The sequence below is a fragment of the Mustela putorius genome, unplaced genomic scaffold, assembly GCF_011764305.1.
Source record: "Mustela putorius furo isolate JIRA1106 unplaced genomic scaffold, ASM1176430v1.1 tig00001012_pilon_pilon_pilon, whole genome shotgun sequence".
In the NCBI taxonomy this organism is placed as follows: Eukaryota; Metazoa; Chordata; class Mammalia; order Carnivora; family Mustelidae; genus Mustela; species Mustela putorius.
This window is the reverse complement of record NW_025421531.1, coordinates 2998283-3023165: the sequence shown is the minus strand read 5'-3', so window position 1 is coordinate 3023165 and position 24883 is coordinate 2998283. Positions and strand designations below refer to the sequence as shown.

Below are 24883 nucleotides of genomic sequence, written 5' to 3'. Positions count from 1 at the left end.
GGTTCTTTCTTCCAAGAGTCAAATCCCTTCCAGAGTCTCCCTGCCTCTGGCCACTCTTTACAGCCTTACACACTATTATTAAAATACGTTTTGTCCAGAGTTTACCATTCTTACTTGGGAGAGGGTTAGTCTTTTACAATTTGCTCTACCAGTTCCTGTAGCTGGAACTCTTAGACATCTTGTAATACAAGATAAAACTAATTTTTTCTAATTTCTTATTTTTTATTAACATATAATGTATTATTAGTCCCAGGGGTACAGGTCTGTGAATCGCCAGGTTTACACACTTCACAGCACTTACCATAGCACATACCGTCCCATCATGTCCATAACCCAACCACCCTCTCCCTCCCGTCTCCCTCAGCAACCCTCAGTCTGTTTTGTGAGATTGATACTTGTGAGATTGATGATTTGTCTCCCTCTTGGTCCCAATTGTTTCATTTTTTCCTTCCCTACCCACCAAAACTCGCCCGTTGCCTCTCAATTCTTCATATCAGGGAGATCATATGATAACTGTCTTTCTCTGATCGACTTATTTCACTCACATAATAATACTTCTAACTATCCACGTTGTCGCAAATGGCAAGATTTCATTTCTTTGATGGCTGTGTAGTATTCCATTGTACATATCAACCACATCTTCTTTATCCATTCATCTGTTGATGGGCACCTAGGTTCTTTCCATACTTTGGCTATTATGGACATTGCTGCTATAGACATTCAAGTCACATGCCCCTTCGGATCACCACATTTGTATCTTTAGGGTAAATACCCAGTAGTATGATTGCTGGGTCGTAGGGTAGTTCTATTTTCAACTATTTGAGGAACCTCCATGCTGTTTTTCAGAGTGGTTGCATCAGCTTGCATTCCCACCAACTGTGTAGGAGGGTTCCCCTTTCTCCAAATCCACCAGTATCTGTCATTTACTGACTTATTAATTTTAGCCATTCTGACCGGTGTGAGGCAGAATCTCATTGTGGTCGTGATTTGTATTTCCCTGATGCTGAGTGATGTGGAGCACCTTTTCATGTGTCTGTTGGCCATCTGGATGTCTTCTTTGCAGAAATGTCTGTTCGTATCCTCTGCCCATTTCTTGTTTTTTATAGATATCTTTTTTTTAAAAGATTTTATTTATTTATTTGACAGAGAGAGATCACAAGTAGACGGAGAGAGAGAGAAAAGGGAAGCAGGCTCCCTGCTGAGCAGAGAGCCCGATGCAGGACTCGATCCCAGGACCCCGAGATCATGACCTGAGCCGAAGGCAGCGGCTTAACCCACTGAGCCACCCAGGCACCCTGCCCATTTCTTGACTGGATTATTTGTTCTTTGAGCGTTGAATTTGGTAAGTTCTTTATAGATTTTGGATAATAGCCCTTTATCTGATAATGTCGTTTGCAAATATCTTCTCCCATTCTGTCAGTTTTCTTTTGGTTTTGCTGACTGTTTCCTCTGCTGTGCAAAAGCTTTTGATCTTGATGAAGGCCCAATAGTTCATTTTTGCCCTTGCTTCCCTTGCCTTTGGTGATGTCTCTAGGAAGAAGTTGCCATGGCTGAGGTCAAAGAGGTTGCTGCCTGTGTTCTCCTCAAGGATTTTGATGGATTACTTTCTCACACTGAGGTGAGTCATCCATTTTGAGTCTATTTTTGTGTGTGGTGTGAAGAAACGGTCCAGTTTCATTTTTCTACATGTGGCTGTCCAATGTTCACAACACCATTTGTTGAAGAGACTGTCTTTTTTCCATTGGACATTCTTTCCTGCTTTATTGAAGATTAGTTGACCATAGAGTTGAGGGTCCATTTCTGAGCTCTCTATTCTGTTCCATTGACCTATGTGTCTGTTTTTCTGCCAGCACCATACTGTCTTGATGATGACAGCTTTGTAATAGAGCTTGAAGTCTGGAATTGTGATGCCACCAACTTTGGCTTCATTTTCAACATTCCTCTGGCTATTCAGGGTCTTTTCTGGTTCCATATAAATTTTAGGATTATTTGTCCCTTTTCTTTGGAAAAAATTGATGGTATCTTGATACGGATTGCATTAAATGTGTAGATTGCTTTAGGTGGCATAGACATCTTCACAATATTTGTTCTTCCAATCCATGAGCATGAAACATTTTTCCATTTCTGTGTGTCTTCCTTAATTTCTTTCATGAGTACTTTATGGTTTTCTGAGTACAGATTCTTTGTCTCTTTGGTTAGGTTTATTCCTAGGAATCTTATGGTTTTGGGTGCAATTGTAAATGGGATTGACTCCTTAATTTCTCTTTCTTCTGTTCTGTTGTTGGTATATAGAAATGCAACTGATTTCTGTACATTGATTTTATATCCAGGCACTTTACTGAATTCCTGTTCAAGTTCTAGCAGATTTGGAGTAGAGTCCTTTGGGTTTTCCACATAAAGTATTGTATCATCTGCAAAGAGTGATAGTTTGATTTCTTCTTTGCTGATTCAGATGCCTTTAATTTCTTTTTGTTGTCTAATTGCTGAGGCTAGAACTTCTACTACTATGTTGAATAACAGTGGTGATAATGGACATCCCTGCCTTGTTCCTGATACTTAGCGGAAAAGCTCTCAGTTTTTCCTCCATTGAGAATGATATTCACGGTGGGTTTTTCATAGACGTCTGTGATGATAGTGAAGTATGTACCCTCCATCCCTACAGTTTGAAGAGTTTTGATCAAGAAAGGATGCTGTACCTTGTCAAATGCTTTTTCAGCATCTACTGAGAGTACCATATGGTTCTTATTCTTTTAATAATGTATTGTATCACGTTGATTAATTTCAGATGTTGAACCAACCTTGCAGCCCTGGAATAAATCCCACCTGGTCGTGGTGAATAATGCTTTTAATGTACTGTTGGATCCTGTTGGCTAGTATTTTGGTGAGAATTTTCGCATCTGTGTTCATCAGGGATATTGGTCTGTAATTCTCTTTTATGATGCAGTCTTTGTCTGGTTTTGGTATCAAGGTAATGCTGGCCTCAAAAAATAAAACTGGAAATTTTCCTTCCATTTCTATTTTTTGGAATAGTTTTAGGAGAATAGTTATTAATTCTTCTTTAAATGTCTGGTAGAATTCCCCTAGGAAGCCACCTGGCCCTGGGCCCTTTTTTGCTGGGAGCTTTTTGATGATTGCTTTAATCTCCTTACTGGTTATGGGTCTGTTCAGGTTTTCTGTTTCTTCCTGGTTCAGTTTTAGTAGTTAAATGTCTGTAGCAATGCATCCATTTCTTGCAGATTGTCAAAATGGCTGGTGTATAGTTGCTCATAATATGTTCTTATACTTGTTTGTATTTCTTTGGTGTTGGTTGTGATTTCTCCTCTTTCATTCATGATTTTATTTATTTGGGTCCTTTCTCTTTTCTTTTTGGTAAGTCTGGCAGCGGTTTATCAATCTTATTAATTCTTTCAAAGAACCAGCTCCTCGTTTCGTGATTTGTTCTATTGTTTTTTTGGTTTCTATTTCATTGATTTCTGTTGATCTTTATTATTTCTCTTCTCTTGCTGGGTTTAGGCTTTCTCTGTTGTTTTTTCTCTAGCTCCTTCAGGTGTACGGTTAGGTTGTGTATTTGAGACCTTTCTTGTTTCTTGAGAAAGGCTTGTATTGCTATATATCTTCCTCTCAGGACTGCCCTTGCTGTGTCCCACAGACTTTGAGCCATTGTGTTTTCATTATCATTTGTTTCCATGTATTTTTTCAATTCTTAATTTCCTGGTTGACCCATTCATTCTTTAGACTCCATGTATTTGGGTTCTTTCCAAATTTCCTCTTGTGACTGAGTTCTAGCTTCAGAGCATTGTGGTCTGAAAATATGTTGGGAAAATATGTCTGGGAAAATATATTGGGAAATATGTCCCAATCTTTTGATACCAGATGAGATTCTGGAGAATTCTGAAAAGATTCTGGAGAATTCATGGAGAACATGCTGGAGAATGTTCCATGTGCACTAGAGAAGAATGTGTATTTTGTTGCTTTGGGATGGAATGTTCTGAATATATCTGTGATGTCCTTCTGGTTCAGTGTGTCATTTAAGGCCTTTATTTCCTTGTTGATCTTTTGCTTGGATGATCTGTCCATTTCAGTGAGGGGGTGGTTAAAGTCCCCTACTATTATTTTATTATTGTCAATGTGTTTCTTTGATTTAGTTATTAATTGCTTTATATAGTTGGCTGCTCCCATGTTAGAGGCATAGATATTTAAAATTATTAGATCTTCTTGTTGGACAGACCATTTGAGTATGATACAGTGTCCTTCCTCATCTCTTATTATAGTCCTTGGCTTAAAATCTAATTTATCTGATATAAGCATTGCCACCCCAGCTTTCTTTTGATGTCCATTAGCATAGTAAATTGTTTTCCAGCCCCTCACTTTAAATCTGGAGGTGTCTTTGGATCTAAAATGAGTTTCTTGTAGAGAGCATATTGATGGGTTTTGGATAAAACTTATTTTTAGGCCACTGTATGCTCTTTTGATGTTTCCAAAGAAAAAAATCCTAAGTCATACATACACACAGGAGTTCACAATGTATTAATTAGAATGCCAAAAACATGTAGGGTAAGGGCTGGGGAGTTCTATAATCAGAACTACTTTTGAGTCAGTTGGACCTACATTAAACTAAATTAGGCTCCTGGGTGACTCAGATGGTTAAGGATCTGATTCCTGATTTTGGCTCAGGCTGTGATCTTATGGGTGGTGAAAGTGAACCCTGCCTCAGGTTCCCTGCTCAGAGCAAGTCTGCTACAGATATTCTCTCTACCTCCCAATAAATAAATCTTTTAAAAAATTAAATGAGAAGCCAATTTAATGGGAGGAGCAAGCACATGTGGCTGTTTTGTTTACTGGTAGGTAAGTATTTACCAAGTGTTTCAAAATATTTATAAATGAAGAAGGAAAGAAATGAAAATATTACCTTTACACTCAGGAGGGTTACTACTCCATACACCATTGCCAGTACAAATAAGATTACTCTCTCCAACAAGTGAATATTCATCTGGTCCATTTGAAGGATTACAACTGTAAATTACCACTTCATTATATTCAAATTCATCCTTCTCACTACCGGTATATTTTCCATTTGGTATTTTTCCAGGTGGTGGACACATTATCCCTTAGAAAGTGGGGGAAAAAAAAAAGAGAGGACACAAAAGGCAAAAGGAAAGGAAAAGATTACAATAGCGTTAGTGAAGACCTATGAACTGCCTTCAATAAATTCATTAACATATGATTTCTACAAGCTAGGTGTAACTCCAATATTCATTTAGAAAAAGGTTTCTGTGAGAGAATATATTATCCCAAATTCAGACCAGTAAGGTAGATGTGAACTTTAACAGAACTCTTTTTCTTAAATACCTATATAAGATACCTATGAAATACCTATGTTTACCAGGAAAGCCATTTTAAGTTCTCATTATAAGAGATACTGACAGGGCACCTGGGTGGCTCAGTGGGTTAAAGTCTCTGCCTTCGGCTCAGGTCATGATCCCAGGGTCCTGGGATCGAGCCCCACATCGGGCTCTCTACTTAGCAGGGAGCCTGCTTCCTCCTCTCTCTCTCTCTCTGTCTGCCTCTCTGCCTACTTGTGATCTCTGTCAAAGAAAGAAATAAAATCTTAAAAAAAAAAAAAAAAGAGATGCTGACAATTTAGAAATAAAATCTTTTAAAAAAGAGAAATGCGAATGAGAATTTAATGAGAAAATATGCTTGTGACTAAAAATAAAACTCAGGGCTGAGAAATGCTTTATAATTTATAAATATACTTGACAAGTTGAACAACGAAGGGGTTAGAAGAACTGATCCTCTGCATAGTGGAAACTCCTCATGTATCTTTTGACTACCCCCAAAGCTTAACTACTAATGGCCTACTATTGACTACAAACTTTATCAAGAACATAAAGAGATGATTAACACACACTGTGTGTATGTGCTACATAATATAGTCATATAATAAGATAAGCTAGAGAAAAGAAAGTATTAAGAAAATCATAATGAAAAGAAAATACATTTATAGTACTGTACAGTTAAAAAAACATATAAGTGGACTCACACAGTTAAAATATATGTTGTTGAAGGATCAATTGTATATCCATTCATTGAATCGGTAATATATAGTATCAAGATGCTATTGTCTGTTTTCACTTTCATCCTAGTAAGTCTATGGTGAAATTATCCAAATATGTATAAATTGTGTGAGAGCACAATAGACTGAATCCACACAGCTTCCTTTAAGCCGGATTTTGAAGAGATTTGCCAAATTGTGAAACAATGCCACTACTCTCTTTCCTTTGGAAAATATTTTTTTTATAAAAAAATATTAAAAAATAAAATATGTGGCATATATTGACATGCATTGAGCTTACAGTTCTTAAAAGTGAATTAATAAATATTTATTTTAAAAACTTCTTTTATTTCTAATATAATGACTACCAACAGACCTAACCACATAAAGCAAAGTACATTGTGGTTTCTAATTTTAAAGCATAAAGGGATCCTAACAACAAAATTTTAAGAACTAGTGCTCTAGATTCTAACGAAAGAATATACTTACTTATACATAGTGGGGGATCATCACTCCAAGTCACTTTTCTTTCATCAGCAGTAGAAATTTCACAGTATAGAATTCTTTGTCCAACTAGCCGATAACTGAATGAGAAAAGAAAAAGTTATTGGATTCTTTAGCAGTTAACTAGATGTATATAATAATGAAAAAAAATTTGGTTGTTTGTTTCTTATGCTATAGTAGTTTGCTGAAGATGTTCTTTAAGTGAAAAATAATGAGAATGCTGACCATATCTGTAATTTAACCAAAGAGTTTCTACTTTAAATATACATTGGCCTAGATCAAAGAAGTCCAAATAAATCTGTTCTCTCTCTCAGTCTGGCCACTGTGCTATCTCCAGCAATCACCTTACACATTCATTTCTATGACTATGCTCCTGACTTTTTTTTTTTTTAATATTTTATTTATTTATTTGAGAGAGAGAGAGAGAACATAAGCAGAGGAAAGATGCAGAGGGAGAAACAGACTCCCTGCTGACCAGGGAGCCTGATGTAGGGCTTGACTAGGGGAATTAAATACAGATTTGAGCACACAGAAGAAAAGAACTGGCAAACTGGAAACTACTGAGCAGAAAGAGAAAAGACTAAAGAAAAGTACACAAGCAAAGGGACTACTGGGACACCAATAAGCAGACCAAGATATATACTGTTAAGACTTCCAAAGAAGATAGAAAGGGCACAGACAGTATTTGAAGAAATAATGGCTGGAAACCCAAATTTGATGATGGATATGAATATAAATATCTAAAATGCTCCAAAATTCCAAGTAAGATGAACTCAAAGAGACCCACACTAATACACATAATAATCAAACTTTCAAAAGACCAAGAAAGAGAATCTTGAAAGCTTGAAGACAGAAATGAATCATCACCTAGAAGGGATCCTAAATAAGATTATCAGCAGATTTCACACCTGAAACTCGGAGGCCAGAAAACAGTGGGCTGACTGAATATTCAAGGTGCTAAAAGAAAAAAAAAACTGCAAACAAAATTCCTCTATCCAGCAAAACTATCCTTTGAAAGTGAGGGAAAAATTAAGATTTCCCCAGTAGAGAAAAAATCTGAGGAGTTTGTGACCATTAGACTTAACTTGCAAGAAATCTACACGGGGGTCTGCAAGGTCAAATGAATGGACACTAGAAAGTAACTTGAAGCTGTATGGATAAATAAGGATCTCACTAAAGGTAAATACCTGAGTAATTATATTATAAAAGCTAATATTATTGTAACAATGGCTTATAAGTAAAATTTTTGTTTTCTATGTGATTTAAGACAGTAATCTTTTAGAAGAAAATAGATTATTAGTGTAGAAGCTAATATTACAATTAGTATAGAGAGCAGTATGACATCAGTAACTAAAAGGGGTGGGGATGAAGCTATAAATGAACAGTTTTTGTAATTTATTGAAATTCAAACTGGAGTGCTAGGCCTGTAGAATGTTAACTGTAGTCCCCATAGGAGCTACAAACAAAACAACTATAATATACACAAAAGGAAATGAGAGAGGAATTTAAACACTACAAAAATCAACTACACACATAATAAAACAACAATACAGGAAATGAGGAACATAAAAAGCTATAAGGAATATAGAAAAAACAGCACAATTTCAGAAGTGTTTCCTGTCACTAATTACTTTAAGTGTAAATGGATTAAGCTCTCCAAGCAAAAGACAGAGATCAGCAGAATGGAAAGAAACACATTATCCAACTGTACAACATCTATCAGAGCCTCAGTTAAGCTTCAAAGACACATACGGGTTGAAACTGAAAGGATGGAAAAAGATATTCCACACGAATAGTAACCAAAAGAGAGCAGGGGTGGCTATATTTCAGATATAATAGACTTTAAATTAAAAAACGATTACAGGAAACAAAGGAGGACATTATATTAGTAAAAGTTAAATACTCAAAGAATATAACAATTACAAACATTTATATATGCCATGACATAAATAAATATGAATCAAAAACAGAATTACGGGGGGACTACACATTTCTCATATAGGTAATTTTATACTAATAGTTGGGAGACTTCAAGACCCAACTCACAAGAATGGAAAGACAACTAGAAAGAAGATAAGGAAAATAGAGAACTTCAACAAAGTAATAAACCAACAAGATGACACAGACAATATATAGAGCATTCTATCCAGCAACAATAAAATACACATTCCTTTTAATTGCATATGTGTCACTTTCCAGGACAGTCATAAGCTAGGCCACAATAATTAATCAGTAGATTTTAAAAGATAGATATCATATCTGGCCACAATGGGATGAAGTGAGAAACCAGTATTAAAAGGAAAACCAGAAAATTCACAAAATTGTGAAAAATAAACAACATGCTTTTAAACAACCAGTGGATCAAAGAAGAAATCAAAGGGAAATGAGAAAATACTTTCAGGTGAATGAAAATGAAAACACAGCTTACCAAAACTTATGGGATGCAATGAAAGCAGTGCTAAGGGGGAGATTTATGACCATAAAGACTTACTTTAAAAAATGAAAGATCTGAAATCAACAACCAAACATTACAACTAAAGGTATTAGAAAAGAAAAACTAAACCAAGGTAGCAGAAGACATAAATGCTGAAGACTAGGTGGGAGATAAATAAAATAGATGAGAAAAACAATACAGAAAATCAACAAAACCAAAAGTTGGTTTTGTGAAGATCAACTGAATTCACAAACCTGTAGATAGGTGGACTAAGAAAGAGAGAGGGAAGACTCAATTCATTGAAATTGGAAATTTAAGTGGTAAGGTTACTATCAACTCTACAGAAATACAAAATATAATAAAATATAATACACTCTGAACAATTTTATGCCAGCAAATTGGGCAACCTAGATAAATAGACAAATCCCTGGAAAGACAAAGCCTACCAAACTAAACCATGAAGGAACAGAAAATATGAATAGACTTATAACTAGTAAGGAGATTGAATCATCAATCAAAATTCTCCCAATTAAAAAAAAGCCCTAGACCTGATGGTTTCATGGATTAATTCCACCAAACATTTAAGAAGAACTAAACCTATTCTGCTCAAACTTTTCCAAAAAATTCATGAGGAAGTCTTCCAAATTCATTTTGAGATCAGCATCAACATGATACCAAAACTAGACAAAGGCACTGCAAAGAAATAAAGCTACAGACCAATATCTCTTATGCACAGTGATGCGTATATCATCAAAAAATACTAAACAACAAAATTCTGCAGCATATTATACACCATGAACAAGCAAGATCTATTCTTTCTCTCTTTGGCCAACCAGCAGATAGGATACAAGGATATTTCAACATAAAAAATGATCAGTGCCATATGCTACAACAGCAAAATGGACACAAACCACATCATCACTTCAAGTGATGCAGAAAAAGCATTTGACAGAATTCAACACTCTTTCATGATAAATATACTCAATGAAGTAGGAAGACAAGAAAACTATCTTAAGATAATAAAAGCCATTCATAAGAAACCCACAGCAAATATCATACTCAATGGTGAAAAGCTGAAGTCTGAAAGCTTTTCCTCTAAGATGAGGAGTAAGTCAAGGATGCCTGCTTTTACCAGTTCTATTCAACACAGTACTGGAAATTCAAGCCATAGCAGTTAGACGAGAAAAAGAAGTAAGACATCCAAAACATCCAAACTGGAAAGGAAAAAGTAAAATTATCAGTTTGCAGATGATGCAATCTTCTCTATAGAAAACCCTAAAGATTCCACCAGAACAAGGGTGTTAGTAGCACTAATAAATGAATTCAGCAAAGTAGCAGGATACAAAATCAATATTAAAAAAAATCAGATGCAGGGCACCTGGGTGACTCAGCTGTTCAGCTCTTGATTTGGGCTCAGGTCATGATCTCAGGGTTGTGAGATCAAGGCCTGCTTCCAGCTCTCTGCTACAAGTGGAGCCTGCTTAAGATTCTCTCCCTCTCTTCTGCCCTTTCCCCCCGCCACTCACGCTCTCTCTCACTCAATCACTCAAAAAGAAAAGAAAAGAAAAGAAAAGAAGAAGATACATTTCCGTATTGTCCTCTAGGTGAACGCTTCTTAAATGCCCAGTATCCCCAATATATAATATTAAAAGAGCCCCACAGAATGGAGGTTTTTATTATTAAGGGCTCAGTATCTCTTTTTGAAATACTTAAACTTCATAGTAGTCACAAAAATCGAACTAACAAATCCTCATCAACATAATGGCCCAGGCTAACGAGGTGAATTCTGACATGGTAACACCTTAGAATTATCTCAATGCAAGAATATCTATAGTTGGCGATTCAACCTCCCATTTCTATAAGTTGATCATTTTAAATACGGTGCACTTTGTTGTCAAAAATGAAGTCATCAGGGGAACCTGGGTAGCTCAGTGGGTTAAAGCCTCTACCTTCGGCTCAGGTCATGATCCCAGGGTCCTGGGATAGAGCCCCACAACGGGCTCTCTGCTCAGCAGGGAGCCTGCTTTCCCCCACCTGTCTCTCTGCCTGCTTGTGATCTCTATCTGTCAAATAAATAAATACAATCTTTAAAAAAAAAAAGAAGCTACTTAAAAAAAAATGAAGTCATCATTGTTAATGCTTACAGTATGTTTATAGTATAGTAAGTATTATAGAATTTTCCTTTTCTTCAATTTATATTTCTTTCTACTAATTACACATCTTCTCAGTTTCAATAAAAAGCCCGAGACTTGTTAGGCTATAAGTATGACTTGTCACATAAAACAAAAATGAAGTCGACTTTATGGGAATGCTTAAGAGAAGCAGAATAAAAAAATGGAATTAGTAGTATTTATCTTATTTCCAATAGGGAACAACTTACCCCTCATTACAAGAATAGTGAATCTGCGAACCAAAGGCAAAAGATCCATTCACAGCGACTAACTGGCCATTTACGGGTTCTCCTGGATGCTGACATTGTTTTGCTAAAAGAAAATTTATAAATTCATTGTTTCACAGTGAATTCAAAACATTTCAAAAGATTTAAATGCTTAAATGTTGAAATTAGCCTATTTCATAGCAATTTCAAAACATTTAAATTAAAATCAAAATTGTACACTGCTCTTCTGAATTCAGGAAAGTGTTTCTTTCTTTGACTATTGTAAGGCCAAACTTAATATTCACATTTAACCAGGTAACCAACCAGGTAACCAGGGGATTTTTCAAAACCTGAAAAGCTACATTGTTATCTAAAACCTACATTCACATGAGAAAACAATCATTGTGCTAGTGCAGTATGCAACCTAAAATATGTGAAATCTCTAGAACAAAAACCAAAACAAAACAAAACTTTTGTACCCTTACCTGTACAAGCCTCCTGAAGAGGTGTCCACATGTTATTAGCCTGACAAACGGAAGACATGGGACGAGGAGGTACAACAGGCTTGTATCCTGGTCGACAAACAAAGTATACTACGTCCCCAGGATTATAACTGGATTTAGTAGCATTTGGCTTCATAAACTCAAATCTTGGAGGAGGATCACAGGCATCTAGGGATAAGAGAACAAGAACGTGAAAATGAAGTTACTTTCTCTCTTTGGCCAACCAGGGACGATGATGTCCCAGCAGATAGGTAATACAGAATAAATGGAATGATCCTTGGCAAGATTTTAAATGATTCTCCCAAGCTTTTAACCAAGTGGTGATAGTAGTTGAGGCTGTGCCTTGCTTGTTTTCAGTAACGTCCTACTAGGTGAAGAATTTTCTTTCAACAATCAACTGAAGAAACAAAATGGATGGTTTAGGTCTAACAATATATGTAGATAAACATCCTTTCCCACTTTTTTCTAAATTCATGTCAAAACTCACCTCTCCCTTAAGAAGCCTTCTATAGGACACAGCACCCTGCTCCAATGACTCTCCCATAGTCTGAAACATACTAATGATAACCCATCACTTCAGGCTCAGTCTCCTTGTTGCAGAAGGCAAATATCTAGAGACCAGAGATCACAGGTCTTCTTTTTCTACTCACTCAGTATCCAGTGGGTACTTCAGAAATGCTAGAGTATCAAGTGATTTTTAAAGAAGCATTGTGTAGTTCACAGATCAAGAGAAATATGCACAAACTCTTCCATGTAAGACTTCATTTCATGCTTCATATAAGTGAACTGAGCTTCTCACAAGTGAACAGATGCCACTCAAATATCAAAATTTACCATGAATATCCTTACCAAAAAAAAAATGTTGCTTTGGGGGCAGTATTTTAAATATAATTTCATCTTCCTCCACTCATTAATGGATCCCACATTCCTTCAGCTAGAAATTCTATATAATTCCATTCTAGATACCAATCCATTACCTCATTAAAAATCATGGAACCACCAAGAAAGAATTAAGCAACAGCATGTCACTGATTAAACAATACAAGTATTCCTTGCTTTATGCAATTTCATTAACTATTCCGAAAGCAGATAAAGAAGACAGAATTCTAGGGGCACCTGGGTGGCTCAATTGGTTAAAGCCTCAGTCTTTGGCTCAGGTCATGATCCCAGGGTCCTGGGATAGAGACCCACAACGGGCTCTCTGTTCAGTAGGGAGCCTGCTTCCTCCTCTCTCTCTGTCTGCCTCTATGCCTACTTGTGATCTCTGTCTGTCAAATAAATAAATAAAATCTTAAAAAAAAAAAAACCACATACACCTAGAGTTTAAAAAAAAAAAAAAAAGAAGACAAAATTCCAAATATGACTTCATATAAAGTAATCTGCTTGGTGTCGGGAGCCAGTACAGGAGGCCTACTATAAGAGCTGTAAGGGACTGAATATGATTGGCTGTTCATTTAGGTCCATTCACGGGGGAGGTGCATGAGCACTGCATTCTGATTGGTTAACACTGCCTGTATAAAAACGCATGCACCCGGGGTTAAAGAAGAGGAGGAAGAAAAAAGCAATTAATAAAAAAGGTTCGCCACTACGTGAGTCTCCGAGTTGTTCTTGCTGGCGAGAGCGACAAGTGGTGCCGAAACCCGGGAATCTCATCGTGAGAGATGCACGGAGTCGGCAACGATCAGGTAAAGAGTACACCTATTTCTGTCTAGTGACAGGGAAAGTTCCTCAAGTCAAGGACAAGCGTAGAAAGCTTTCCGGGATGGGAAACGAAATGGCTGCAAAGTTCCTAGGATAAGGACGAGAGTAAAGCTTTCCGGTATGGGAAACGAGATGGCCACATATAAAATGCTGGGGCCACTTTCTGATATCCTTAAAGCAATTGGTACTCCTTTAAAAAATAAAACAGCTCGTTTGTTTTTGAGAGAAGTGGGGCAAACGGCTCCCTGGTTTTTGGAGGAAGGGATATTAAACATCCATCAGTGGGAGCATTTAGGAGAAGACCTTAGACATGATCCGCGCACTACGCCGGGAACCCTGGCCGTTTGGTCTTTAGTGAAAGTTTGTTTGCAATCCCCGCGAGAGCCCATATGCCAGGCGGTGCAACTGGGAGGGGAGATCTTAGAACAAGTGAAAGAGGAATTTTGTAAAGGCTCCTTGAAGGACACTAGCTCTGAGAGTGAAAGCTCAAACGGACACTCAGACAGTGAGAGATCTAGCTCGAGCGATGATGAAAGGGGCAGAGGAGGGAAATCGCCCAAAAGCCAAAAGGTGAGCAAGATGCAAAAGGAGCTTGCAAAAAAGGAGGAAAAGCTAAAGAAGGCTATGGCGCAGCTCAAAATGCAGGAGGAAGTTATGGCGCAGTTACAAACAAAGACGGAAGTGGTAGATAACTTAGATCCTATGCCCACGCGCCCAGCCCCAACAGCGCCACCTTACGAGGGGCCTCCTCCGTATAAACCTTGCTGCACCAAGGCTTGCTATTGTGCGAGCTGCACCGCACGAGTGGCTGCCATAGTAGCCTCTCAGGAGTTTGGGTGGGAACAGGATTCTCACTCAGTCCTAAAATCCCCACTTACTCTAACTCCACCTTTTTTGGCTATAATTATACCTACCAAGACCCGGAGCAAGGCGCGTCAGCTCACCTTCTAGATAGGTGGCTTCTCTGCAACGCTGCACAGGCATGTACAGGCTTGGAAAGCCTTCACTTTATTAATGGGTCTACATGGCGTAACTGTACATACAACTATCACGTAGGCTCTCGATTTGAAACAAATGTTACTTGCAATTGCACCTCAGCTAAGCACATAAGTTACTCACCAACGCCCGTCTGTGTTAGAGCTCCCTTTCTCTTCATAGTTTTTAATGCTTCTACTATTAACAAGTCATCTAGTCTCTCTTGTGAGTCCCAGAATTGTCTGCTATCAGAATGTTGGAACGCCACGGTGGGAGACTCGGCAGTAATAGCCAAGATACCGACGTATATCCCGATGCCAGTACAGGTGAACCCCGACAACCTGCCGGTGCTGCTTCGACATAAACGAGACTTTGGAATAACAGCAGCCATTATTGCAGCTATCGCAGCATCCGCCGCCGCTGCTACTGCTGCCGTGGTAGCGTTGACAACCTCGGTACAGACAGCCGCCACGTTCAACAACGTCACAGGAATGGTCGCTGAAGCATTGGCTACGCAAGAACAAATTAACGGACATTTGCATGCTGGGATCCTTATTGTAAATCAAAGAGTTGATCTAGTACAGGAACAAATAGATGTCTTAGAATCTATAATCTCAACAGGATGTATACATAATATGGCGGACTTTGTGTTACTCCCGTAGCTTACAATAACTTGTCAGTAGCGGCCAATCTGTCTCAACAATTGGGAAGAATGCTTAATGGTACCTGGAACCGTCAATTTCAAAATTTAACTAGGCAATTACGAGCTCAAATTATATCCATAAATTCTACCAAAGTAACTATTGCACATGTTAGTGAGTGGAAAAAAAATGTTACAGCAATCTGTTTTGTTCCTCAAACAGTGGGCCGGACTTGGTGCCATGGCTGTTCTCTTAATCACAGCTAACATACTAATGTTACATTGGGTGTGTGGCCGTGTCCGTCGCAATCAACGACAATAACACCTCATGGTTCAAGCCATGATGGCTCTTGAAGCTGGTACCTCCCCCCAGATATGGCTAAGCATGCTAGATCGGTAGTCAAAGACGGGTAAGACTGATCCCACACCATAGCAACCTAAGACAGGGGCTCTTCGACCAGGGAGAGTACCCGATGACGGGTAAGCATGTGTGCTGAGGACTGGCAACCTAAGACAGGCACGATCTCAGCCATTATAAATAAATAAAAAAGGGGGAGATGTCGGGAGCCAATACAGGAGGCCTACTATAAGAGCTGTAAGGGACTGAATATGATTGGCTGTTCATTTAGGTCCACTCACGCGGGAGGTGAATGAGCACTGCATTCTGATTGGTTAACACTGCCTGTATAAAAACGCATGCGCCCGGGGTTAGAGAAGAGGAGGAAGAAAAAAGCGATTAATAAAAATGTTCGCTGCTACGTGAGTCTCCGAGTCGTTCTTGCTGGCGAGAGCGACAGCTTGGGAAAAGAAATGTCAATGGGATGGTTTATCCATCCAACTAATTTGCAGTATTTCTCTTCCTCGCATGTGCAGTTATATGACACGCTTTCAAAAATATGCAGAGTTTACAACTTGCTCTGTAAGCTTTACACACTATAATAACTGTGCCCAATATTACACTATTTCACAATAAACTTACTTCTGTTCCTCAGGACACTGATGTTTTTTATCCTCTGGCTACCCTTCCTTCTCTGCCCAGTTGGATAATGTATGCTCCTAATGGGTTGCTGTAGGAATCCTGGCTACTCCATTCTGCACATCCCTGTGAGGGAGTGTGCACACTCCCGTGACCTCATCACCACTGAGAAGAGCTGTCCTAAATCCTGGTCTCCATGCTTGACCTCCAGCCCAGGGGCCAACTGTTTATATTCAACTGCCTCCCCACATACTGCTATCCATACAACATTAAAAATTTTTTTTTTAAGATTTTATTTATTTATTTTGGACAGAGAGAGACACAGCACAAGAGGGAACACAGGGAAGGGGAGCAGGAGAGGGAGAAACACCTGGATGCAGGGCTTGATCCCAGGATCCTGGGATCATGAACTGAACAGAAGGCAGAGGCTTAATGACTGAGCCATCCAGGCACCCCATCCATATAACATTTTGAAGCCAACGTGTAGACTCTTGATTATTCACACTCACACAGGTCCAGCAAACAAGACAGATGAGTTCTTAAATTTTTAATTCCTCAATAATTAACATGCAGTATTATATTAGTTTTCAGGTGTACCATATAGAGATTCAACAATTCTATATATTACTCAGTAATCATCACAATAAATGTGCTTTTAATCCCCTTCACCTATTTCAACCATTCCTTCCCCCACCCCCACTCCCACTTCCCCTCTGGTAATCAGCAGTTTGTTTTCTAAATTTAAGGGTCTGTTTTTTAGTTTATCTCTTTTTTCTTTGTTCATTTGTTTTGTTTCTTAGATTCCATATATGGGGGTGCCTGGGTGGCTCAGCTGGTTAAGCGTCTGACTCTTGATTTCAGCTCAGGGTGTGAACTCAGGGTCATGAGATCAATCCTCCCATCAGGCTCTGTGCTGAGTGCTGACGCTTCTTGAGATTCTCAATCCCTCTCCCTCTGTCCAAACCCTCTACCAATGCTTTCTCTCTTAAAAAAAAAAAAAATCCATTATGTGCATGAAATCATATGGCATTTGCCTTTCTCTTACTGACTTATTTCATTTGGCATTATACCTTTTAGATCCATCCATGCTGCTGCAAATGGCAAGATTCCATTCTCTTTCATAGCTAAGTAACAGTCCACTGTGTGTGTGTGTGTGTGTGTGTGTGTATAAACATATAAACATCACACCTTCTTTTACCCATTCATCTATTGATAGGCCCTTGGATTGCTTCCATATTTTGGCTATTGTAAATAATGCTGCCATAAAAACAGAGGTACATATACCTTATCAAATTAGTGTTTTCACATTCTTAGGGTAAATACTCAATAATGACATTACTGGATCATGTGGTAATTCTATTTTTAAATTTCTAAGGAACCTCCATGTTTTCCACAATGGCTATACTAGTCTGAATTCCAACCAACAGTGGAGGAGGAGGCATTTTTTCACATCTTTATCCTTTTGATTTTGCCCATTCTGCCGTGTGACATGATTTGCATTTCCCTGATGATCAGTAATACTGATCAACCTTTGCATGAGTCTGTTGGCCATCTGTCTCCCTTCTATGGAGAACTGTCCATGTCTCCTATCCATTTTAGATAGATTATCTGGTTTTTTTTTCTTTTTTTGATGTTAAGTTGACAATTCAAATGCTGATTCCGTCTCTCTGATTCTACCTTTCCCTCCAGTTCAAACCACTGCCATTTCTTCTCTAGAGTGCGACCAGTGTTTCTGAACAGGCCCCCTTAGCCACCTCCACCTTTCATTCATTTGATGCCAGAGTCATGCTGACAGGACACAGTGACCAAAGCTCATCTAAGTCTGATATCTTTCAATGACTTCCCAACACCCTCATGACAATGTCTAGGGCTCCCTATCATGGCCAGCAGTCTTGTAAAGCCCGTCATTACCAGGACTCTGCTCACTTGTGCATCCTATTCCCAAGCCCTATTCAATTCCTGGCAATGACCTCAATTATGTCCGCACTCCAGACCTCAATTATGTCCGCACTCCAGACCTCCCCGCCTCAATTAACTTCAGCTTTGAGCAGAGACCCCACATGCCTCCCACCCTCTCACCCACGCATCCTTCAGTTTCACCTGACAGGCCACTTCTTGTGGCTCTTGACATGTGTCAGAAAAAAACCGCGGTAAGTTTCCTCATGATCCACATTTACTTCGTCCACAGACAACCCCACAGCGGGACTCGTTATTGTTTGTGCTCTCTACCAGACTGTTACCTCTGAGGACTATGGGGGACACCTCACTGCACATGTAACGCCAACCACCAGAGCTGAATGAGCGCCGCTGTCAGTTCCAGACACTATCTTAGACCAAAGCTCACATCCTTTTCTGCTCAGCCAACTTCTTTCAGAGATATCAACAAATCATAATTTTTTTCTTTGTTGTTTTATACCTGTCTTCAACTGTTTTCATTGGTTGAATGATAGCTCTTTTCCTTAATCAGGGTATTTGATTTCTATGATGTCAAAATATTTAAACTTTCTTGGTATATTTTGGGCCCATTCTCCATTACTGCTATTATTAGAAACATTAACAACATAACATAACATAACATAACATAACAACATTTTAACATTACGAATGGAGAACTCCAAATAATGGGGATTTTATTTTTTCCCAAGTATGGTAACTGAAGACTCTACATCTTTTTTCTTAAAACAATAGTTGTGATAGTATTAATAATTTTAGAAATAGCAAACGTTCAACACTACCTATACTATTATTTTAAGTACAATTTAACTTGTCTTCATACTCATCCTACGGTTGGGCACTATTGCCCCCTCTCTAAGATGGGCCAGCTAAGGCACAGTAGGTTAAGTCACTTGCCCAGGCCAACATCTCCAGCAGCCAGGCAGCCTGCTTCCACTACGGACACTGCTTCTCACCACACTCCCTAAAACCCTCCCACGCTTACACCAACACCCTGCAATGCCATCCTCAAGAAATGGTCTTTTACTGAGTCTGGAGAAATTAAAGGAACCCTGGTTTAGATTTGCTGTGTGCTAAGTCACACATAAGGGCTCAAATGCCCTGAAGGGACAGATAACATCATGCCTACATTTTAACGATAGGGATTGTTCATTCCAAACTATCCTGTTGCTTTTCACAGTGATTGGCTCTGTGTTCTAGTCCTTGGCCTTTCCCTTGCCTCCCTTGCCCTCTAGCTGCCACACCGGGCAGCTCCGTGGTCCTTGGGAGTCCCCAGCTACGTCACAACATGCTTCCCCTCTGAACATCCTTCCTTCCTGCTCAGCTGCAACCCCCACTCAACTCCTGTCTTTTTATACTGAATCCACTCAGCTACTCCTCTAGCAAGCACCATATGCTTCCCTCGGGAGGCAGTGCCCAGTGGCCTCCTCTTGGACTGTCCTCCGCATGGATCACTCAGTCACTATCACGGGTTTCTGTGTTCAATAGTTCCCCTGGCCGATTCCATTATTCACCCATGCGGCCATAACACCAAGCACAGCATGATGTCCCTCAGAGGAGCTGGGCAAAACCATCTGGCATTCAAAGGACCACTGGTGTCCAACAGAACACCTCGCTGAAAGAATATACTGAGATGTATCTAATACTAGAAAAGCATCATCTTTAAGCTTTGGCCAGAAAGACCTGGCCACAGGATTTCCTCTGTTGCCTAACTCCCAGTATTCTGGTGACCTAGCAACTGACCAGATAAGGTCATGCTCTCATTGCATTATAACCTGTAGAGTAAGGAAGTAAGAAACTACCCTGGAAACACTTAATGGATCTATCCTGGCTTCATCCACCAGAGAGAAAGAAAAGACCTAAAAGAGACACCACTCAGCAGGAGGTGGTGGGTTCTGTCCAAAACGCAGACCCCTTCTAGAAGAATGAGACTGGTTCTGAATTGGACGAATGTTGGCTTCTACCACCTCATGCAGCTGGCAACTAACTACCTCTGAGATGGGAAGCCTCCAGGCACAACACTGCCTGCTTACAAACCTGCTTCCTGGCCTGTGAGCTGCTTCAGAACTGAATGTGTATTCTAGTCCCGTATTTTCCCTGCCCGACATAAGGAGGCTCATTTGTACTTTCTCTAATTTCATACCTATGAAAAATCAATATCTAAAATCAATATCCTGATTTTACCTTTGAACTTTCCACTTGGTCTTGTGTTTCCTTTGCTGCATTTTTAAGTTTTGCTACCTTCCACGTTGCATCCCAGTCATTTTGTTTTCTCTCTTCCAAACAACATCCAACGTGAGCTCCAAGGCTCATCCAAACCTGATCCTTTTTTACAACATTTTTTTGTTTTCTTTTTATTGCCTCTGGTCCCTCCCCACGCTACTTCCCCCACAGAAATGAACTTTTTCATGATCAGGAACAAGCAAGATTAGAGTATGGTGAGCTCTGTAGACTCTACAGTACAGGGAAGACAGAGTCTCTGTGATGGTCAGCTTCCCCTGACTTAGCTTAGACACCAGGCACCGTAGAAAGGCCATCCTGAGGACAGGTGTTTAAAGAACCTTCCTCCTGGAAGCGGGAGGAATTATTGCCGGCACTCTAAGCCCCAGTTTCATTATAATATATATATATAATATATATAATATGTATATTATATATTATATATTTCATTATAATATGTATATTATATATATTATATATTTCATTATAGGATTTATTGGGTGGGAATCTTCAGTTTCCATTAATGGGTGTAGGGGAAACCAGAATGACATTATATATGGGTATATATATATATATATTATATATATATTATATTATTATAATTCATTTTCTGGTACTCAATACTTACATAAGAGTGTGACACTGGGCAACAAATTGCAAATCTGGAACCGCAAGTGTGACAAGACAGAGAAGCTCTCTACATTCTCGTGGGGAGAGCAGAAAACATGTTTGCAGGGGTGACTCTCGGGGGATTTGAGCTGGAGCATGTGCGTCTGTCTGAGATATGGTGGTCAGAGAGGGGCCTCCTGAGGGGCTGACACCTCAACTGAGCTTGAGAGATAAGAAGGAGCCAGGGGAGAATGTTCCAAGTCTGAGGGAATAGTAAGTACAGAAGCCCCACAGAGGTGGAGTTTGGCCCACCAACAGTTCCTAGCAATTGGTAAATGCTATCAGAGGATCAAGCTCCTTTCCCCCAAAGCACTTCTTTTGGGTTATAACGTACTAGCGAGTAGTATGTTTGGTCTGCCACTCCTGATCAATTTTAGCAACTATTTTTCCACCACCACTGTGTGCCTGGCACTGGGGTTCTAAAAGTGAGCAAATGTGTCTGCTTCTATTTGTGTGAGTGCAAGCAGAGCAATAGTGAAATCAGGATCATAAAAACGGACAGTTTTGTTATCACTTACCAGCGTATCCTCAGGACCCAGTATAGAACCTGGCACATACAAGGCAAATATGTGTAGAATGAATACTACTAAGGAAAGAATGCAGCATAGAAACTGTACATGCAACAAGATCCTAGAAATAACTTGGGCAGAGAAACACAGGTGCAGATAAAGACAGAAATATACCAAAGTACTGAAAATGGTCGACACTTCATTGTAAATGTGTTACACACCTAGCATGTCTTTTTAGCATGAACACTAATTCTTATTCAGCGATACAGTAAACAAATTTATTGGGTGGGAATCTTCAGTTTCCGTTAATGGGTGTAGGGGAAACCAGAATGACATTATATATGGGTTATTTCTTACTCAGTTGACAGTAAGCTACCAAAGCTTTTAAGATTAATTTAGAATTCCCCTCAAATATGGCCCACCCACATGAAAACAATAGCAAAAAGCCATTGGGTAATGGAATTGGATAATGTCTCTTGAATGGAAACAGGAAGATGATTTTATATTAAAAAAAAAAAAAAACTAAAAGAGGAACACCCTTCAAACCAATACCAGTATGATCACGGACAGCAAGGAGACTTGTGCCTTTAGACACAAAACCTTCTAAGCCCCAGGGGCCCGCAGCATGCTTGCCCCCGGAGCCCACTCACCCAAGAGCTGCCACACTCGATTCCCAGACCCCATGCACAGCAGACAGTGGGCTTTCTTACCCCACACCACATCCATACCACAAGCCTGGTTAGTTCCATAAAGCACACACCCGGTAACACCAAACCCGGGGTCTCCCAGCCCGGCACAAACAACGCCCCTCTCCCCAGTGCCATCACCCCGGCAAGGAACACGGGGAAACCTCCCACGGGAAACCTCCCAAGGATCCTAGCAACAGCCACACGCACTCGGTACGAAGACCAAGCAGTCTCCCCAGGCCCCGCGTCCGCGCTCCCCTGCCCCGGGTGCCTCTGCCCGGAAGCACCCCGCAAGCATTCGCTGGGGTCACAGTTCCGCCCCGGGAAAGCACAAGCCGCGCCCAACACCATCCGGGCTCACTGCCCAACTGCTCCCAAACCTTCAGCTCCCGCACCACAGGGCCTCCACCCCCTGGGTACCCGCATAACACGACTGGGGCCGCCCCAGCACCGCGCCTGTTCCCGACCACCAAGCAAAGCTCCCGGGCCCCGAGGACCCGTCGGCCTGCTCCCGGACCCGTCGGCCAGCTCCCCGACCCGCGCACACCCCCTCCAGGCTCTTACCAGAGGGCTTGGGTATCAGGAGCACTGCGGCCATCAAAGAGATCTTAAAGCAACATAAAAAGGAAAAGCGCTTCTGCAGACAGCAGGGATGGGCTGCGCGCCGCGCGCAGGACACCACCATCTTCCCGGAGACCCGCGGGAAGCTGAGAGTCCGCCAAGCGACACTCTCCCAGGTCGGGGAGCAGACGCAACAATCCCCGGCTGCCCGGTGTCAGGTGCCAGCCGCGGGGCGTGGCCTCAGCGCCGTTTGCGCGGAAGTGACTCTCCTTCCTAACTGGGCGGGGCCTGGGCGCGGGGCCCAGCTGACCTCTGCGACTCGGCGTGGGAAGGGGAGGGTCTGGCTGCGGCGTCACGGAGCTGTTTGGTCCTTTCCGCGGGCGCCAGGCGGCCCTGCGACGCTGCCTTGCGCACTGACCCAACGTCCCCGGCGGCTTGCGGGGCTCGGCGGGCTCACCGCCCGGACTCAGGAGGGTGCGAAGGGAAGCAGAGCTGGCGGGGTCCACCTTGTCCCTTCTCCGGCACTGAACGCCTCACTGAGCGAAAAGCACAGTGACCTGAAACTAGAAACCCAAGGCCAGGCGGCGTGTCGTCGTGGGGCCGCACCCCTCGCGCCTGCTGTGTGTACTGGGGCCTCGGAACCGCCCGGACCTCCTGGCCCTTGTTTCAGGAGTTGGCAGGAGTCGGGCATATGGAGGGACAGTGCTTGTGATTTGCGGGGCTCTCAGCATCTGCTCTGGGATCCTCTGGAGGCCTGAGAGGTTTCAGAATCTCAGAGGTTTGGGCGCTGCACTCCCAACCCCTCAAGTAAAGCGAAGGTAGATGAATTATTAAACAACACCGGGCCATTAGCATTTGGGGCCTCACCTCTCTGGGGTCCCTGCCCTTGAGCAACTAAATGCTTTATTGAAGAGGGAAAAAAGGTGCATGAGAAAGGTGAGGACAAGGGTGTATTAATTGCTCATCTCCTGGAAGTGCTTTAATTAAAGCCATTATTGTTGGGATGGAGAGGAATCCATAAGAGGGGAAATTTCCTGATGACCCAATCTCTCTATGGAAAATTAAGAATGAGCCAGACCTATTTGTAGCATTCTGACTAAACCTGTATGACTAGGAAGGGGAAAAAAAAAGTCTCAACCTGCATTAAGGGAGTACACAAAAGGCATTGACATTTTCTTCCCATTAGCTGGCAAAGAATGACAAATGTCAGCCAGTGTGAGTAAATGTATGGGGGGGGGGGACCAACACCTTCAAACTTAGGCTTTCAATTTAACTTTTCCATATGTTAAGTTTTTAAATGGCCGTGACTTAAACCACTGGTTGCATTTGAATTTTATCCCAAAGAAATCATCAGAGCTGTGACCCAAGATGTGTAATTTTGGGAAAAATAAATCTTCAGTGTCTAGCCAAAGAACAAGGAATTTTTGATAGGTGGTTTTATGCACATCTATGCAGCAGGAGTTAAAAAAAATCTACATGAGAAACTACAATATATATGTAAGTTTAAAAAAAATAACTGATTCCAAATAAATGTTTGTCTTGGGCATTCTCATAGAGCAATTAGTTTAAACTTAGCCATCAGTGATAGGATTATGAGTATTTCATTTTCTTTATGCTTTTCAGTTTTCTATATTGACCCTGTGTTTTAGGAATGAGAGGAAGAAAAAATTTTTTCAGTCCAACCTATGTGTCAACTACTATTTTGTTCATAGAATGATGCCGCTTGATCCCTCATCACACAGAATTAGGGTATAACAATGCTGGGGAAAGGTAAGCTTTCTGTATTAACCTCAAATGCATCTTCTGGAATTACAAAATCTCTGTATATTTAAAGATTTCTGTAGCTGAGAGGTACTAAAAACTTTGTGGGTTCATCAAACAATGGAGTTGCCTCTTGTCCCAGAACAACACAGTGTTTGGATTCTTGATGGCCTATGAAACAAAAGGTATGGAAATAATACCTAAAACATCTCACTGTCTTAGATTCTAAAATCCAGACACTCTATCACAACACTGATTTAAAGGAGGTATAATTAAGGAGAGAGTGAGTAAGAAAATGAAAGGGGATTATTTCTGTTATTACTGTTACAAAGAGTTATATAACAGAAATGTCCTGTTGT

The 24883-nt window shown here is 40.5% G+C and overlaps 1 protein-coding gene across 25 annotated transcripts in view; it reads right to left on the bottom strand.

Moving 5' to 3' along the window:
- CD46 (CD46 molecule) overlaps nucleotides 1–23017 on the bottom strand; it is a 43172-nt gene extending 20155 nt beyond the window's left edge. For 23 of the 25 annotated variants that reach the window (XR_006608627.1, XM_045087036.1, XM_045087035.1 and 20 more), the window contains exons 1-5: nucleotides 22767–23017; nucleotides 11856–12041; nucleotides 11374–11476; nucleotides 6545–6639; nucleotides 4910–5107 (exon numbers count right to left, since the gene is read on the bottom strand). Coding sequence is in view for 24 of the 25 variants with exons in the window: in XM_045087036.1 (XP_044942971.1) it covers nucleotides 4910–5107; nucleotides 6545–6639; nucleotides 11374–11476; nucleotides 11856–12041; nucleotides 22767–22887 (703 nt within the window). In the remaining variant the exon portion in view is untranslated. The remainder of the gene's footprint in view (nucleotides 1–4909; nucleotides 5108–6544; nucleotides 6640–11373; nucleotides 11477–11855; nucleotides 12042–22766) is intronic. The other 2 variants (XM_004775273.3, XM_004775274.3) reach the window with 1 other exon arrangement.
- Between the last annotated feature and the right edge of the window lie 1866 nt (nucleotides 23018–24883).